General features: G+C 46.8%; 1 protein-coding gene across 1 annotated transcript in view; it reads left to right on the forward strand.

Annotated features, from left to right (window-relative positions):
- Nucleotides 1-18,856, forward strand: part of GPR137B (G protein-coupled receptor 137B) — a 44,321-nt gene that overhangs the window by 12,825 nt on the left and 12,640 nt on the right. Inside the window, exons 2-3 of the mRNA XM_084623502.1 lie at nucleotides 2,792-2,841; nucleotides 17,274-17,496. Coding sequence (XP_084479628.1) covers nucleotides 2,792-2,841; nucleotides 17,274-17,496 — 273 coding nt within the window. The remainder of the gene's footprint in view (nucleotides 1-2,791; nucleotides 2,842-17,273; nucleotides 17,497-18,856) is intronic.

Genomic DNA, 18,856 nt, shown 5'->3' on the forward strand with positions numbered 1-18,856 from the left:
GCGTGGAGCAGAGTTCTGTAGTGGCTGCAGGGGGAGCTGTGCCTGGATGTGCTCAGATTGCAGGGTGAATAAGGGACTTCATCATCTCTGTCTAGCCCTCCAGGAGCTTTATCATCCGCTCCTGTTCCTAAATCCTTTCCAGGCTATTCAAGCTGCGTTTTTCATTAATTTTCTCCCTCCTCTCTTGTTTCACTATGTGCTGTATCTATTAACTGCAGCACTTTGTGAAACATATCCTCTTTGTTCACCGCCTCATCTGACAGAGGCAATCCACTAGTGTGGAGGAAGGGGTTCTCAAGGCCTTTGCAGAAGCCAAAGAAACAGTGAATAGACACAGTATTGTGAGTGTGCTCAGAGCTGTGAATCACAAAAGTTATACACACTTCTTTCTTGCTGTTCCTGGGCTAGCACACAAGTCGGCCCAAGTCCCAAATATGGTGAGATCGGAGGGGGGGGGTGATATGGGGGAGAGGGCAGGAAGGGAAAAGAGTGGTTCACGAAGGGGGTTACTACAAGCAGCTAGGGAGACTATTTTGAATATTGGTACCCTTTTTCATAAGCTAGAGCAATCAAACCCAATATCTCACTCCTAAGGGTAACCCAGGTTGCAAGGGTGCATCTCCTGCATGCGTGTGGGTTCAGACTGGCTTCATATGCAGCTTGCCTGTGTGCTGCTCTAGTCCTTGCAGAAATACACTTTTGGTGGAGCAGCAAAGTTTCCTACAATGGGGGGAGAAATAAGGCGGCTCTTCCAAGGAACCTTTGGCAGAGGATTGCAGAATACCTACAGGAAAGTTTCCTAGAGATCACTATGGAGGATTGCAGGGACTGCTCTATGTACATTAACAAACTTTTCTGCCATGGACCCAGAGCAGAGAGGGATAGGTTCTGTTGTTAATTTCTGTTCCTTATCCCTCCTCTACCATATAACAAAGTACGTGAGAGCTCAGTCTCTTCTGACCATGCAGTATCAAAGCAAAATGAGCATTTACTGGAGCTCCCCTTTCCTGCGCACCAGAGCTGGAGTGCTGGGACTGGCTAGACCCCTCCAGAGTGGAAAAAGGGTCCTGACTTGCCACGCTACCGGACAACCCTGCCAGTTGCTCCACATCATCTTCCAGTGCTACTTCCTCATCCACCACTTCATCACTGGGGTTGAGTCTGCTGAACGCTGCCTCCAATCCCTGCTGAAGTATCCACAGAGCTCTTGGCGGTGGAGGTGGGGTCGCCACTAAGGATGGTGTGCAGCTCCTTATAGAAGCAGAATGCCTTTGGTGCCACACCAAAGCAATGGTTGGCCTCCCTTGCCTTCCGGTATGCCTGCTGCAGCTCCTTGATTTTAGCACAACACTGCTGCATGTCCCTTTTGTGCCCCTTCTACATGCCACCAGCAATCTGCCCACAGGTATCAAAATTCCTACGGCTGGAGTGAAGCTGCGACGACACAGCCTCCTCTCCCTATAGACTCAGCAGATCCAACAGCTCTGGTGTGCTCCACGCAAGAGAGTGTCTGCTGCAGAAAACCAGCCTGATCAGCTGGGCAGATGCTACGTGGACTGTGCATGCCAAGCAAATAGGAAGAGGAACTTTAAAAATTTCTGGGCCTTTAAATAGGGGAGAGGCGCATAGCTCAGTACCTTTGGGGAAGCAAAGTTCAAAGTGCTGACCAGAGTGGTCAGGATGGCATTGTGGGATGCCTCCTGGAGGCCAGTTAGGGCGACAAAACCAAGTGGAGTGTCTACACTGATGCTGCATCGCTCTAACTATGTTGCAAAAAGCGCTACACTGCTTGTCGAGGTGGTTTTATTATTTCGGCATAGCAGGGGAGTTACATCGGCAGGAGGAACATTTCAGTGTGTACACCTCCACCGTTTTGTCAATGAAAGCTGACTTTTGTCAACAAAACTGTGTAGTGTAGACAAGGCCTTACCTAATACTTTACATTTCAAATGCTTTAACTGTTTTTTCTTCTGTTTTGTATTTTTAATAAAAGGTTTCAAAGATTTTAATGGTGTGTTTGTCAAAGTAATAAGCAGGCTGAGGTCTCTGTATACCAAATGCTGAATAATGTTTAAAACTGTGTAATGTTGGACAGTCTCAGGGTCGTGTTAACACCTTTGAGTCTTTGGGCTCATGTATTCCATTACAACAGATTTTACAGCAAGATAACTAATGCTCCATAGCTATCTCTCTGTAAAAACACACCTTTTTTAGCAGTTAAGATGTAACCGGAGAGAACTGAATAAACTTCCGTAGAATACACTCGGCCTGATGCACATTTACACTGCTCCAGCAATGTAAAGGGCCCCTAACTTGGATGCAAACATTTATACCCAATTTAAGGCTATGCTACACTGCCAGGTAAAGGGACCTTAATGTAAATGCGAATCAGGTCCAAGGTGTCAACAATGGCTAGTCTACACTAGAAAGTTGCACCAGTATATTTATGTTGGTTAGGAGGTATAATTATTTACCAGTATAGTTATACCAGCATATGTCCTAGTGTGGATATAGTCATACCAGTGTAAAGGTGCCTTCTACTGATCTAGTTAGTTCCGATTCCTGAACTGGACTAAGTTATACCAGTGTATCTGCTCTAGGGTGGTTTTGCCACTCGGTATAGTTTAAGTGGCAAAATTTTCTAGTTCAGATAACCTGAAGGTGCAAAAAACATTTTATGAATCCTAATAACCTGTGACACATAAGATGGTTTTTTCCTCAGGATCATAGTGTATTTGTTCATTTGTATTTACTTTGTGAATGATGCAATTTTTTCTCCCTATTATTCCAGGTGATTTTCAAAGCTAAGTCAAAGTACTCTCCAGAACTACTTAAATACCGGTAAGAACTATACAAACCTTTCTTGTGGTAAATATTTTAAAATGATACTTTTGATGCCCACTTCTGCTGGTAATTTAGGAATGGGCGTAACTTGCCAACATTTAACACCTGAATTTTTTTTAAGTATTTATTTATTTAGGAAGTTTTAACAAGTCTACAAATCCTTGCCATGTAAATATCAGAAACAAAACAATCATTACAACAGTTGGCTTTTGTTTACAGAGACATACAAGACTATAGTCATCAGATCTATCTATCTGCAGTTTTATACAATTCTACTCAATATTGTTAATCAGATGTGAGTAGAAAGCATTCAAAGTGGATCAGTGTGGCTACTCACTGACAGGTTCATGTAGAAGCTTTTTGTAGTTGGGTTCAGCTGAATGCTCAGGAATAGTTAGGGGAAGGTTGTGTCAAGTGAGGAAAGAGAGCATTCAATCATCTGTATTTTGGTCAGAGCATAGGTTCTGACAACAGGTGTATGTGTGGTGGGGGCAGTCAGTTACATGTTTTGGTAAGAGGAGGAAGAAAGTTGAGAGGACAAGGAGCCAGGGAGGATGGATTCAGTCTGGTGACTTAGTTGGGGGGCACTTGGATGGGTTTCCAGAAATTTAGAGAGGTAAGGATGTAAAAGCTGAGTGTTTATGTTGAAAGATATGGCTGGTGTCTTGCTGGGGCCAGAGGGATTGTCCCGAATTAATAGGAGGTTCATTATAAGGTGCTGGTGGATGTCCAAGAAGCTGAGAGAGAGATTAATTAATTAATTTCTATTGAGGCAGTAGCCAGAGGCCTCAATCAGGACTGCGGCCCATTGTTCTGACTCTTGTACAAGCAGAGTAAGAGAAAAAAGAAAAGGAGGACTTGTGGCACCTTAGAGACAAACAAATTTATTTGAGCATAAGCTTTCGTGAGCTACCGCTCACTTCATCAGATGCATTCAGTGGAAATGCATTTGATGAAGTGAGCTGTAGCTCACGAAAGCTTATGCTCAAATAAATTTGTTAGTCTCTAAGGTGCCACAAGTCCTCCTTTTCTTTTTGCGAATACAGACTAATACGGCTGCTACTCTGAAACCAGAGTAAGAGAGGCAGCCTCTGTCCTGAAGAGTTTACAAGCTAAAATAGCAACTCAGGCTGAGAAAATGGAATTACCTGGAACTCTAATCTCATAGATTATAAAATCAGAAAGGATGACTGTATTTATGCTTTGTATTTTCGCAAAGTAATACAAAAGATCCTCTAGTCTGCCCTCCTGTATAATGCAGGCCAGAATTAATTCCTGTTTGGACTAGAACATATTAGAATGGTACCAAATTTCAGTTCTAGCCCTGTTGCTGTGTTGATATTTCACCATCACCTTGTGTTTTAAAACAAGACAGTATTTTCTGACTAGTTATTTGGTTTGTCCGCATCCCTACCATTCGGTAGTACATGGTGCTTTACCGACCATTAAAGAAAAAACATTTTTCCTGCCCTGGAAAGCTTACATTCAGGTTTGGTATGGATACAACTCAACAGGTAATAATCCGGAGCAGGAGTTTAAGAGCTGTTTGGTGGAATACTAATACAATAATTGGAAGGCTTGGTGAGGAGACAGCTAAACATGGATATTGGTTGAACAGTGTGTGAAACAGGTAGTTTTTGAGAAGACAATTGAATGAAGAAAGGGAGGATACTTGGCTGAGACCAGCTGGCACAGAAGGTGCAAAGATAAGAACAGAGAGTGAACAAAAGTGTGGCAAAGAGAGAGGCTGCACAAAGCCCGGTGATGAGAAGATGAAGGTAGAGAGGTAAACGAGGATAATGTTGCAGAGGGGTTTGAAGGTGAGAAACAGAAGCTTTGAACTTCATCCACAACTACAGATATTTACAGTAGTGCATTTTTCTACATAATTTGAGAAATGTATCTGTGTCGAGTGGGTAGTTATTAGAGACTTTCCATTCTGAAGTACGTAATAGCTGTACTATATGTCTGAGGATTAGTCTACACTACACAGTTTTGCCAGCATAGCGATGTCAACTAGGAGTATGAGGAAGAAAACCTCAACCCCTAGCTGCCATAGCCATGCTGACCTAAGACTCCAGTGTAGATGCAACGAGGCCAACTGAAGTGTGCTTCCGCTGCCACTGCTAATGTCATTGGGGGAGGTGGTTTTAGCAGAAAGGCTCCTTCTGTCAGCATATGCTGCACCTACACTATGGAGCTCTGCCGGCATAGCTCTACCAGTTTAGCTAGACGAGCAAACCGTTTGTAGTGTTGACAAGTCATGCACCCTGAGTCATGCACACACTGTCCCAACACACAGCTTCATACATATACTACGTTTTTTCCTATTGCATTCAAAACATTTAGGCATGGTCTCCACCCAGTTTTTGTACATGTATAAATAACTGTGTTGGTTAGGAATGTGAATTTTTTTCTTTTTTTCTTACACGGGTATCACTAGATAGGTGTAATCCCTAGTGTGCCCTATACTGATATAGGTTATTCCCCTTCTGGTACAGGATAGCTGTATGCTCGGGAGGTTGTGCCGATTTAATTATAATGGGATAGTGAAAGAGGTACAACATTTGTGAGTAGACAAAGCTGTAGTAATACTGGAATCTGTACTAACTGGATTGATTTGTCCTTATTTCTGAACACTGAATTCCTCATTTTACTTTTAATCGGTTTAAAAAAATATCTGCTATAAAGACAAAGTAACCAGGATGTGATGATGTCATAACTGTATAAACAAGGCAGTTGTGAGAGGGTGTGTTCTCAGGCCCTGTATTTATATAGATCAAGAAATGATACGATTTCAAGATAGGAAAAAGATAAATAAAACCCACCTTCACAGAGCATACACGTAAAGAAAACTTCCCTCTGCTCTCTAATAGTATCAGACACTCTGGCAAAGGGGCTCATTGTTATGTTTGTAATAAAACTACCAAACGTTTTCCCTGGTTTGGGGTTTCTTACAAAGGCCTGGTCTACACTATGAGTTTAGGTCGAATTTAGCAGCTTTATCTCAATTTAACCCTGCACCTGTCCACACAACGAAGCCCTTTTTTTCGACTTAAAGGGCTCTTAAAATTGATTTCTTTACTCCACCCCTGACGAGGGGATTAGCGCTGAAATTGGCCTTGCTGGGTCGAATTTGGGGTACTGTGGATGCAATTCGACGGTATTGGCCTCTGGGAGCTATCCCAGAGTGCTCAGTTGTGACCGCTCTGGACAGTGCTCTCAACTCAGATGCACTGGCCAAGTAAACAGGAAAAGGCCCGCGAACTTTTGAATCTCATTTTATGTTTGGCCAGCATGGTGAACTCACCTGCACAGGTCACCATGCACAGCTCATCATCACAGGTAACCATGCAGTCTCAGAATCGCTGAAGAGCTCCAGCATGGACCGAATGGGAGGTACAGGATTTGATCACTGTATGGGGAGATGAATCCGTGCTGGCAGAACTCCATTCAAAAAGATGAAATGCCAAAATATTTGGAAAAAATCTCCAATGGCATGAAGGACAGAGGATATAACAGGGATCTGCAGCAGTGCCATCTGAAAATTAAGGCGCTCAGGCAAGCCTACCAAAAAACCAGAGAGGCAAACGGCTGCTCCGGTTCAGAGCCCCAGACATGCCGCTTCTATGATGAGCTGCATGCCGTTCTAGGGGGTGCAGCCACCACTAGCCCAACCCTGTGCTTTGACTCCGTCCAAAGAGTGGGAGGCAACACGGAACCGGGTTTTGGGGGTGAGGAAGATGATAGCTCACAGCAAGGAAGCAGAGAAACCAGTTTCCCCAACAGCCAGGATCTGTTTATCACCCTGGACCTGGACCCAGTACCCCCTGAACCCACCCAAGGCAGGCTCCCGGACCCTGAAGGCAGAGAAGGGACCTCTGGTGAGTGTACCTTTGCAAATATTATACATGTTTTAAAAGCAAGCGTGTTTAATGATTAATTTGCCCTGGCATTCGCGGCCAGTACAGCTACTGGAAAAGTCTGTTAACATGTCTGGGGATGGAGCGGAAATCCTCCAGGGACAGCTCCAGAAAGCTCTCCTGGATGTACTTCCAACGCCTTTTGCAAAAGGTTTCTGGGGAAGGCAGCCTTAGTCCATGGTAGGACACTTTACCACCCCAGGCCAGTAGCACGTAGTTGGGAATCATTGCAGAACAAAGCATTGTAGCATATGGTCCCGGTGTTTGCTGGCATTCAAACAACATCCGTTCTTTATCTCTCTGTGTTACCCTCAGGAGAGTGATATCATTCATGGTCACCTGGTTGAAATAGGGTGGTTTTAGTAAGTGGACATTCAGAGGTGGCCATTCCTGCTGGGCTGTTTGCCTGTGGCTGAACAGAAATCTTCCCCACTGTTAGCCACGTGGTGGGGGGAGGGGTGAAGCCATCATCCGAGAGAATTGGGTGTGTGGGGGGTGGAAGGGGTGTTAATTGGGTTTCTACTGACCGTGAACCCGGAAATTGCAGCCCCTCCTTTTAAATTGCCAACCCATTTTAATGGCCAACCCAACTGCTACTTTGTATGGGAAATGAGGGCGCTGATGTTGGAAACCATTCCCACATGTTATGAAGGTTAAAGAAGCCAAAAGACTGTGGCTTACCATGGCTGCCTGCAAGCCGAATTCTGCTGCCCGGCCCTGCGTGAGTGATCTCTCACACCAAACCGGCATACCCTCAATAAGAGGCAAAATGCGACCTTGTAATGAAAGCGCATGTGCTGTGTAACGTTAACAGCAAGGTTTACCATGAAAGAGTGTACCCATTGTTCTATAAAATGTGTCTTTTTAACTACCACTCTCCCTTTTTTTTTCCCTCCACCAGCTGCATATGTTTCTCCTTCCCAGAGGCTAGCGAAGATTAGATGGCAAAAAAACAGCACTCGTGATTAAATGTTCTCTGACCTCATGCTGTCCCCACACTGACAGCACAGCAAAATACGTGGAGGCAGACAATCTCAGAGTGCAGGAAAACACAATTTGACTGCGAGGAGAGGTGGTGAGCTGAAGATGGTAGGTGGCGTCAGCTTGCTGAAAGAAGGCAGGAGTCCATGCTCATGCTGCTGGAGGATCAAACTCATATGCTCCAGCATATGGTTGAGCTGCAGGAAAGGCAGCAGGAGCACAGACTGCCGCTACAGCCCCTGTGTAACCAACCGCCCTCCTCCCCAAGTTCCATAGCCTCTTCACCCAGATGCCCAAGAACACGGTGCGGGGACCTCCCAGCCACTCCATCCCAGAGGATTGCCCAAGCAACAGAAGGCTGGCATTCAATAAGTTTTAAAGTTTTAAAGTGCTGTGTAGTCTTGTCCTTCCCTCCTCCACCACCCCTCCCGGGCTACCTTGGCAGTTATCCCCCTATTTGTGTGATTTGAATAAATAAAGAATGCATGAATGTGAAGCAACAATGACTTCATTGCCTCTGCAAGTGGTGATCGAAGGTGGGAGGGCGGGTGCTTAGCTTACAGGAAAGTAGAGTCGGGGTCAGGGCGGGGGGCATTCCATCAAGGAGAAACAAACAGAACTTTCACACCGTAGCCTGGCCATTCCTGAAACTTGTTTTCAAAGCTTCTCTGATGCACACCGCACCCTCCTGTGCTCTTCTAACCGCCCTGGTGTCTGGCTGCGCATAATCAGCGGCCAGGCAATTTGCCTCAACCTCCCACCCCACCATAAACATCTCCCCCATACTCTCACAGATATTGTGGAGCACACAGCAAGCAGTAATAACAATGGGAATATTCGAAAAGGAGTACTTGTGGCACCTTAGAGACTAACAAATTCATTTCAGCATTGGTTTTGCTGAGGTCTAACCGAGTCAGTAAACTGCGTCAGCGTGCTTTCAAATCCCCAAATGCACATTCTACCACCATTCTGCACTTGCTCAGCCTATAGTTGAACAGCTCCTGATTACTGTCTAGGGTGCCTGTGCATGGCTTCATGAGCCATGGCATTAAGGGGTAGGCTGGGTCCCCAAGGATAACTAAAGGCATTTCAACATCCCCAATGGTTATTTTTCTGGTCTGGAAAGTAAGTCCCTTGCTGCAGCTGTTGAAACAGACCAGAATTCCTGAAGATGCGAGCGTCATGTACCTTTCCCGGCCATCCCACGTTGATGTTGGTGAAATGTCCCTTGTGATCCACCAGTGCTTGCAGCACCATTGAATAGTACCCCTTTTGGTTTATGTACTCGCTGCCTTGGTGCTCCGGTGCCAAGATAGGGATATGGGTTCCGTCTATGGCCCCACCACAGTTAGGGAATACCATTGCAGCAAAGCCATCCACTATGACCTGCACATTTCCCAGAGTCACTACCCTTGATATCAGCAGCTCAGTGATAGCGTTGGCTACTTGCATCACAGCAGCCCCCGCAGTAGATTTGCCCACTCCAAATTGATTACCGACTGACCAGTAGCTGTCTGGCATTGCAAGCTGCCACAGGGCTATCGTCACTCGCTTCTCAACTGTGAGGGCTGCTCTCATCTTGGTATTCTTGTGCTTCAGGGCAGGGGAAAGCAAGTCACAAAGTTCCGTGAAAGTGCCCTTATGCATGCAAAAGTTTCGCAGCCACTGGGAATCATCCCAGACCCACAACACTATGCAGTCCCACCAGTCTGTGCTTGTTTCCCGGGCCCAGAATCAGCGTTCCACGCCATGAACCTGCCCGATTGACACCATGATGTGCACATTGCAGGGGCCCGTACTTTGTGAGATGTCTATGTCCATGTCCTCATCACTCTCGTCACCGCGCTGCAGTCGCCTCCTCCTCGCCTGGTTTTGCTTTTCTTGCAGGTTATGGTTCTGCATATCCTGCTGGATAACGCATGCGGTGTTTATAGTGCTCATAATTGCTGCGGTGATCTGAGTGGGCTCCATGTTCCCAGTGCTATGGCGTCTACGCTGAAAAAAGGCGTGAAACAATTGTCTGCCATTGCTCTGACAGAGGGAGGGGTGACTGACAACATGGCTTACAAGGTTGGCTTACAGGGAATTAAAATCAACAAAAGGGGTGGCTTTGCATCAAGGAGAAACAGAATGGCCCCCTCAAGGCTAGAACTCAAAATCCTGGGTTTAGCAGGCTGTTGATTTCACAGAGAGAGGGAGGGAGGAGAAAATGAATACAAAACAAATCTGGTCTATTTCTTGTTTTGATCCACTTCATCTATCTTTATACATCTTGCTGGCAGCAGACGGTGCGGTATGACTGCTGGCCATTGTCGTCTCCTGGCTGCTCATTAGAAGACGGTGCAGTAGGACTGCCGGCAGGACTGAATCACCATGAGATGAAACTTCAAAGGGAAATGACCTGGCTGAGTCACTCCCATGTTTGCCTAGGCGCCCCTGACCGACCTCACTGAGGTCGGCTAAAAAAGCACCCTGGAGTACGGCGACGATGGCTACCAGTCATACTGCACTGTCTGCTGCCAAAAGGCAATGAGCTGCTGCTGTATAGCAATGCAGTACCGCGTCTGCCAGCACCCAGGAGACATACGGTGATGGTGAGCTGAGCAGGCTCCATGCTTGCTGTGGTATGGCGTCTGCATGGGTAACCCAGGAAAAAAGGCGCAAAACGATTGTCTGCCGTTGCTTTCACGGAGGAAGGAAGGGAAGGGGGGCCTGACGATATGTACCCAGAACCACCCATGACAATGCTTTTGCCCCATCAGGCATTGGGATTTCTACCCAGAATTCAAATGGGTGGCGGAGACTGTGGGACCTGTGGGATAGCTATCCACAGTGCAAAGCTCCGGAAGTCGACGGTTGCCTCAGTACTGTGGACGCACTCTGCCGACTAAATACACTTAGAGCATTTGTGTGGACACACACACAATCGACTGTATAAAAACGCTTTCTACAAAACTGACTTCTATAAATTCGACCTAATTTCGTAGTGTAGACATAGCCAAAGAGAACGCTTAAGCCAAACTCACCTTTCTGTGAGCGTAGGCTGTTACCAGCAGGTCTCAGGCAATTTATGGTTTCTCGTGGAAACCACATATGAAATTTGATAGTTTCATGTGATTAAACCAGACAAAATTGGTGGTTTTAGCCAAACTTTGCTTTGAGTTTTTTGGTACAAATGAACTCAAACGCTCAAAGCAGAACTCAAAGAATGTGCACAAAGGGAAACTGAAGCAACAGAAAACATCTGCATGGACCCTCTCCGAGCAAAGCCCCCAAATGTTGCACAGCCCCAGTTATGTGCCAACCTCAAGGTCAGGGTTATGGACATTGGGTTGATACTTAAGAACTGAAAGGTACTATAAGGTACCAGGCGGCATCCTATACATTCATAAATAATGTACTTGTCATGGGTGGCTGGCCCTTCTAGAGGGAGATAGTCCTCAGCTGTGTTGCAGGTGATTTGCCTCTCCAGGTGGAGAGAATGCACATAACAGTGGGTCTGTGACTAAACCAGGCCTCTGAGGGAGTAGAAAAACAGAGGCTGTGGGTAGCCAGAGGAAGACATTGTAGAGGAGGGGTGGCCAACCTGTGGCTCCGGAGCCACATGCGGCTCTTCAGAAGTTAATATGCGGCTCCTTGTATAGACACCGACTCTGGGGCTGGAGCTATGGGTGCCAACTTTCCAATGTGCCGGGGGGTGCTCATTGCTCAACCCCTGGCTCTGCCACAGGCCCTGCCCCCACTCCACCCCTTCTCACCCCGTCCTGTGAGCCTGCCATGCCCTCGCTCCTCCCCCTCCCCCCAGCCTCCTGCACGCCATGAAACAGCTGATCGGGAGGTGCAGAGAGGGAGAGGGAGGCACTGATTGGTGGGGCTGCCGGTGGGTGGGAGGTGCTGGGAGCCGGGGGCGGGTGGGCGTAGATGGGGGGCTGCTGATGTATTACTGTGGCTCTTTGGCAATGTACATTGGTAAATTCTGGCTCCTTCTCAAGTTCAGGTTGGCCACCCCTGTTGTAGAGTGAAGGTGCAAGGAAAAATAATGTCTCCTGCAGTGGTCCCTGAAGTTGGGGCTGGGTAGAAAGAACCAGCTAGATCAGGGGTCAGCAACCTATGGCACACATGCCAAAGATAGCATGCGAGCCAATTTTTAATGGCACACTGCTGTCTGCCGGACCCTGGCAGACAGCAGTATGCCATTAAAAATCCTGCCCGGCCCACTCTTCTCTGCCCCCCACGCCCCACTCTCTCTTTGCAGGGCAGGCAAGCTTCCCCCTCCTCCCGCCTCTTCCCCCAGCTGCTGGGTTCCTGCCCCTCCTCCTCTCCCTCCCTGCAGCCGATCAGCTGACGGCCCTTGCTATGGAGGGGGACAGGGAAAAGCAGAGCTGCAGCATGCTCTCTGCTCCGGGGATCTTGGGGAAGGGGGTGGAATCGGCATATCCCCTCCAGCCCCCTGCCGTGAGCTGGTCAGGGCAGGGGGCTGGGAGCACCCCCCACAACCCTAGCCCACATCCCCAGCCCTCTGCCCTGACCCCTGCACCCCCCTCACACACCCCCAGCCCTCTGCCCTGACCCCTGCACCCCTCTCACACACTCCCAGCCTTCTGCACTCACCCCTGCACCCCCCCACAACCCCAGCCCTGACTCCTGCAACCCCACACATACCCAGCCCCCTCACACCCCATGCCCTGACTCTTCTATCCCCCACATCCCAACCCCTGCCCTTAGCACCAAACGGGAGCTCCTGCACACACACACCCCACATTCCCACCTGCACCCCTCACACCAAATGGGAGCTGCCCAGGTAAGCACTCCACACCCAAACCTCCTGCCCCAACCCTGAGCCCCCTCCCTCATTCTAGCTCCTGGCCAGACCCTGCACCCCAACCTGCTCCTTCACCCCCAGCCCTGTTCTCGGCGCACTCCGACCCTCATCTCAGTGCAGTGAGAGGAAGAAAATGGCTAGAACCAGGGAGAAGGTAGGTACTTACTCTATGTGGACAGGCCCGGGACCCCAGAGTGGCAGTGGGCTAATTGGCAGCGGGCTGAGCCGCTCAGCCCACTGCTGGTCTGGGGTCCCGGCCGCCGGCCCCGCTCAGCCCACTGCCGGTCTGGGGTTCTGGCTGCTGGCCCCTTGCCAGCTGGGGTCCTGGCTGCCAGCCCCGCTCAGCCCACTGCCGGTCTGGGGTTCTGGCTGCCAGCCCCGCTTAGCCCACTGCCGGTCTGGGGTTCTGGCTGCCAGCCCCGCTCAGCCCACTGCCGGTCTGGGGTTCTGGCTGCCAGCCTCTTGCCAGCCAGGGTCCTGGTCGCCAGCCCCGCTCAGCCCGCTGCCGGCCTAAGTGAATGGAACCCCAGGCTGGCAGCAGGCTGAGCAGGCCGGCGGCATAAGATCAACATTTTAATTTAATTTTAAATGAAGCTTCTTAAACATTTTGAAAACCTTGTTTACATATGACAATAGTTTAGTTATATAATATATTGACTTATAGAGAGAGACCTTCTAAAAATGTTAAAATGTATTACTGGCACGTGAAACCTTAAATTAAAGTGAATAAATGAAGACTCGGCACACCACTTCTGAAAGGTTGCCGACCCCTGAACTAGAAGCTTGGTTTTCCTTGTGGGGAGAAGACAAAGAAGCTAGACCAGGCCTTGTGTCTTTTCCTGAGATTTAGGGAACAGAGGAAGAGGCGGTTTCTCAGGGAGGAGGGACTGAGCCCAGATTACAGCTGGGTTCAAGGGCCTTTTTTTGTTTATTTTGGAACTTTGTTTTATAAAAGCTCCAACAAGAGCTATTACTGGACTTGTGAAAGCCTCTTTGTGAGTTACTGAGGAACCAAGAGGGGAAACTGAGATAAAACACTGCACCATCATCCCTGGCCACAAGGGGGTCCATGGGAAGAGGCTGAGCTGATACAATACTGAGATCCAGCATTTGGAAATCCCCAAGGGAGATAAACAGTCATGTTGCCCATGAAATTTCTGTTTTATCTTGCTATTTAAATAGATGATATGCCATGGGACTCAAGGCTTGGACTGGACCAGTGTGCGGCAGTATGATGTGGCAGCACCTCTTCCACACTGCCCTCTTGTTCACTGGTCTCTAAGCTTTCATTAACCAAAATTAAGTCTCTAGTTGCTGTGGTTGCTGAGATATCCTCCGTTCATGTTTTTGAGGACAAGTGATGCAGCGTGTCTGTCCACAGTTTCAGAACCTCATACAATACCTGTGAAATGAGTAACCTGCCCCGGTCTTTTCAATAGTTGCTAATTCAGAGGCACAGTGAGAACCCTTTAATTGTCAGAACTGTTCAGTCAGCTGAGGACTGAAATGCTTTGGTTTGACTAAAGTTATTGGGCTCAGTACCTGGGTAACTGGGTGAAATGTAAAGACCTGTGGTGAACAGGAGGTTAATCTAAAGGATCATCTGGTCCCTTCTGGTCTTAAATTCCTATGAAATCATGAAACCTGTCAATTTCACTGCTCAAATTATGTAAGAAAGGGGAGGGAAGATCATATTATAAAGAGCTGTACAAACTGTGAGTTACAGCTCATCTTGACATCAGGATTGTATGAGTGGCAGGAAAGTACCAACACTTTTGGCTGCCCCCAGTCCAGGATCCAAATGCAAGAAGACTGGTACAGCCCAGAGTGCACCTCAGTCCCTCTAGTGGGCAACCAAGGTCAAAAAGTCTAGCAGGGCATACAAGCATCACTGAAGCACAAGAAGCCTAGCACAACATACAGGCATGGGAGTTTTCAGACCCCACTGCAAGGGAGCTGAGCCAAAGGAACTCAGAGAACATGTATGATCACATTTGGAACATCTGTACAATCTATTGTGAATGGTGGCTTGTGGGTAGAATTTAAGAGCATCACCTTTGAGGGAAATAGTTTTCCTAATCTGAGCTAGAAGAGCGGAGTACTTTGTGTTGGGGGCCATGCATTGAGAAATGGTAGGGGAGGAGAAGGAACAGGCATGCCCATCGCTTAAAGCCTTTTGCGACCTGGCTTACATTTTATTCATAAAGTTACAATCACTAGAACAGAGAGCATAATTCTTCAGACCAATTCATTTATGTGAAAGATAAAAGCTTCAGGACTAACGTGCCCCTGACATTATTTTGTGGGGTATGATGGAGATGTTTCAGAATGTTCACCCTAAAACCTTCTGCAGGCTGGAATTTGATCTATAAATAGCATTAATGAAAATACCCTATCCTTAAAGGTTCACAGTGAGCACTATCTTCCTTCTGAGGGGTAATTTCCACCCCAGGCCATCCATGCTAACTGCAGAATGTAACTGGAAAAAATGGGATTGATTCATAAACATAAGTAGTGGCTTTAGGCTCTTTCAGTTCTCCCTGTTACATATAAAAAGGCTTTCAGGGAAGCACCCTTTCTTTTCCAATTACCAGTTCTGGCAAAAGGGAGCACTGACTCGTTTTGAAATGAGCTAACAGTGCTTTAGTTTTATATCATGATCAGGGCTGCAGATTTGTCATGACCTTTTCTATTTAAAAAAAAAAATCACAGAGCAACCATGATTCAGGAAATGCCACATGTTTAGGAGGAAGTGGTTTGTAAAGTCACAGCTATGAACATTCAATTCTACTTCTTTAAATGCAGGACACGTAAATCCTCCCCTCCCCTCCTCTTCGCCCTGCCAGCGGGGCACTGACCAGCCACAGCAGCACCCTGGCACCACACCTCTAATCCTGGCCTGGGGTGAAGGGTGTTGCAGAGTGACCCCTGCCCTGCACTCACTCTGCAATGGCAGCTCCTGTCCCATGGGGCTGGGTTTGGCTCTTGCTCCCTGCTCTGAGTGTTGAGGCCTGGTGCACAGGGTCACAGCACTGCTCAGGTTTGGCCTAGCTGCCCCTGCCTCATGACGGGGTGGAGGTGGGGGGTGGGTAAGGCAGATGTGTTAAATCTGAGTAAATGGCACAGCAACCTCATGTGCCAGGACACAATGCTGAGAGTGGGGGAGCTGGGCCAGTCCTTTGGGACAGGTGTTGCCACTGTGCGGTTACTAGGGGGCAAGCTAGCTTTCCAGCCCTGCCCAATTCCCAGTCCTCCCCTCTGCACCATGCTGGTGACCCTTAAAACCTACCTGTGATGCACTCCTGGGTCACAACCCACCATTTGGGAAATACCGCTTCATTAAAATCACAGACACAGACACAAAGAAAAGTCGCACAGACAAACAGAAATATCCTGGTATCTGTGACATTTCTAACACCATGACAAACCTGCAGCCCTACTCATGATTCATAAATTACACACTATTAACCTTTTGGGGCAATATTTTCCACTGCTGTGTAGGTGGGCAAAACTATTCTTACAGACTGAATTTAGATTACTCAAAAGAGAACCTGGGCATATATCCCAACCCCAGGCCAAACTTCCAAGCAGACCGCAAGATGGACTGCAAACTCACCTGAATGGCTTCTCTATTGGCCTAGGTTAGTAACTCTTAACAAAACCTGACAATACTGAAATAAGTAATCAATAAGAATGGTAACACTTTTGCTTATTTTTTTAAATTCTGAGACCGATTGTGATCTTGGCTCTGCTACTGCATATGGGAGTAAAGGAGCATAAGGAGCATCCTTATCCTTCTGCATGGACTTTGCGTTGCAACGTTGGAGATGTGTGGAGAAGAGGGAGAGCAAAGCACCTGCTGCCAAGTTGCTACCCCCCTCTCCTCACCAGATGACTGAGGAGTGGGCAGCTCTCAGACTCGCCGTTCAGGCCTTGCTCTGCTCTTGAGGTGGGGCAGCGCAGCTATGTGCTGCCCTTCACTTGGAGCGGGTTGCAAGGTGCCAAGCCATCCCCAAGTTTTCATATTTAGAATTTTGAATGTTCCCTCAAAGAAGCTGCATGTGACAAAGATATTTGGGGGAGGAGAAAGCAGCGTTTAGTAGCCAGCTGCCTCATGGCTTTTAGACTTTAAAAAGGGCTTCCTGTATTTGATACAAAATATGACTTTAAAAAATGGGTAGTCAGTGGTTCTACTCATGGCATTGAGTGTGTACAACACCCAGGCCTAAAGCCATAGCATTCCACACAGCTCGACCATTCAGCTAACAATGGCTTCCTCACGCACACTGAGTCTGGTTGAATGGTCAGAGGGATTCCCCAGAGATATGATGTGCAGAGCCTAGCAAAGTAAACACATCCGTTTAAAATAGATGTAAAGATCTGTCTATATTACATTTGTCTTATACATGCTTTTCTCCCATATGTGTTAAGACTGCCCCATCTTTCATGCTTTATCCCTTACAAGTAAGTATATGGCTTGAATATCAGTTTATTCTGGATTTTAAAAATAGTTGTGAAATCAACTGTAATCATCCTCGAGGCCACGTAGAGCATTCTGAATCAGTTTGGTGTAGCTGCTCTGTGTGTCAGCTGTGACAGCCTTGACACAGGGACAGTATCTTCCCTTGCTCTAGGTGCAGCTTCAAGCACACTGCTGACACTTGCTAAACAGTAGTTCTAAAAGCCTGTTTTTCCCTCTCCAGGTTGCCTCTCTATCTGGCTTCTCTCTTCATCAGTCTCCTCTTCCTCTTGGTGAATTTAACGTGTGCTGTGTTGGTGAGAACAGAGAATTCAGAGAGGAAAGTCATTGTCTCTGTCCGGGTGGCAATTAATGACACATTGTTTGTTCTGTGTGCCATCTCACTCTCCATCTGTCTGTATAAGATTTCCAAGATGTCTTTAGCCAACATTTACTTGGAATCCAAGGTAAAGTACATTTTAGAGATCATTTAAATCTTACTTAAGAATAGTTTTGGTCAAAGGAGACAATTTAGTGGGACGAGACTCAGGTTTAAAAAATTCTTTAGACTCTGCAACCAAGGATATTAATTCCAGAATTTCAACTTAGCCTTTCTTCCTTCTAAAACAGATCAATTGAATACCATGTAGTTTACCAAGATGCTTTCTGCTCTGCATTGTTACTAAAGATGCCATAGCACTTTAAATAAGAGTTTGCAGAAGTTGTCATTGGCCAGAATTTATCACATACCTCAGCTATATTTCAGTTGGCTGCTGTCCTCCACCTCAAACACAGCTGCATTTCAGTGCTGCTATATGTAGATAGTTGAAGAGCACCTTTGGGCTCCCTCAGTCTGTCAATTTACTTTAAGTCTTTAAGGGAGCAGCATGTCCATGAAAATAAACAGTAACACAAAGTATGAACTGTCTTCCGTGAATGGTGCATGTCCTTCTGTCAATGACTAAGGGCATGTCTACACTTACCTCCGGAGCTATCAATCCAGCAGGGGTCGATTTATCGCGTCTAGTGAAGATGCTATAAATCGACTGCCGAGCACTCTCCTGTTGACTCCGGTAATCCACTGGAGCAAGCGGTGCAGGCAGAGTCAACAGGGGAGCATCAGCAGTCGACTTACTGCAGTGAAAACACCACGGTAAGTAGATCTAAGTACATCGACTTCAGCTACGTTATTCACATAGCTGAAGTTGCATGTCTTATATCGATTTCCGCCCCGTCCCCAGTGTAGACCAGGCCTAAGGCTGTATTTAAAAGTACTTCCACTTTATAAAAATGGTCCAGTTGAAAAGGAGATTCACTTAAGATCCTGCAGCAGGTATTCTTTAAGGATATAGTCTGTTATGTTGACAAGTTTGGGATATGTTAAGTAGACAAACAGGCAGACTCATAGTTAGTGTAATGCTATTGAAGCCAATACATATTTGGCACAAAGTCAATAGAGGATATTCTGTAACATTCATAAATAGTAAAGGAGGGCTTATTTTCTCAAAGATCCCTTGACTTTCTGACTTGCATTAGGAGTTTAAGTCTGGAAGTAAATGACTAGAGTTTAATGAAAATATATTATCCTTCTCATCATGATGAAGCTGCCAATACTGTAAATTTCAGTTACTATGAAGAAAATCTTATAATAAAATTCTTCCCTGCTGGTTGGCCATCTAATTACTTTTCCTACTTAATCAGTGTGGACATACAACAGAAAGCCCATGACTGATGGGTAGATTTCAATCTGCAGCTTTGTGCTTTTCAGATTTTTCATTTGCTGACCAAACTGGCATGATCAGTGGATTTGTTTTACTACAAAGGAAG

Source organism: Lepidochelys olivacea (genome assembly GCF_965140295.1).
Source record: "Lepidochelys olivacea isolate rLepOli2 genome assembly, chromosome: 3".
In the NCBI taxonomy this organism is placed as follows: Eukaryota; Metazoa; Chordata; order Testudines; family Cheloniidae; genus Lepidochelys; species Lepidochelys olivacea.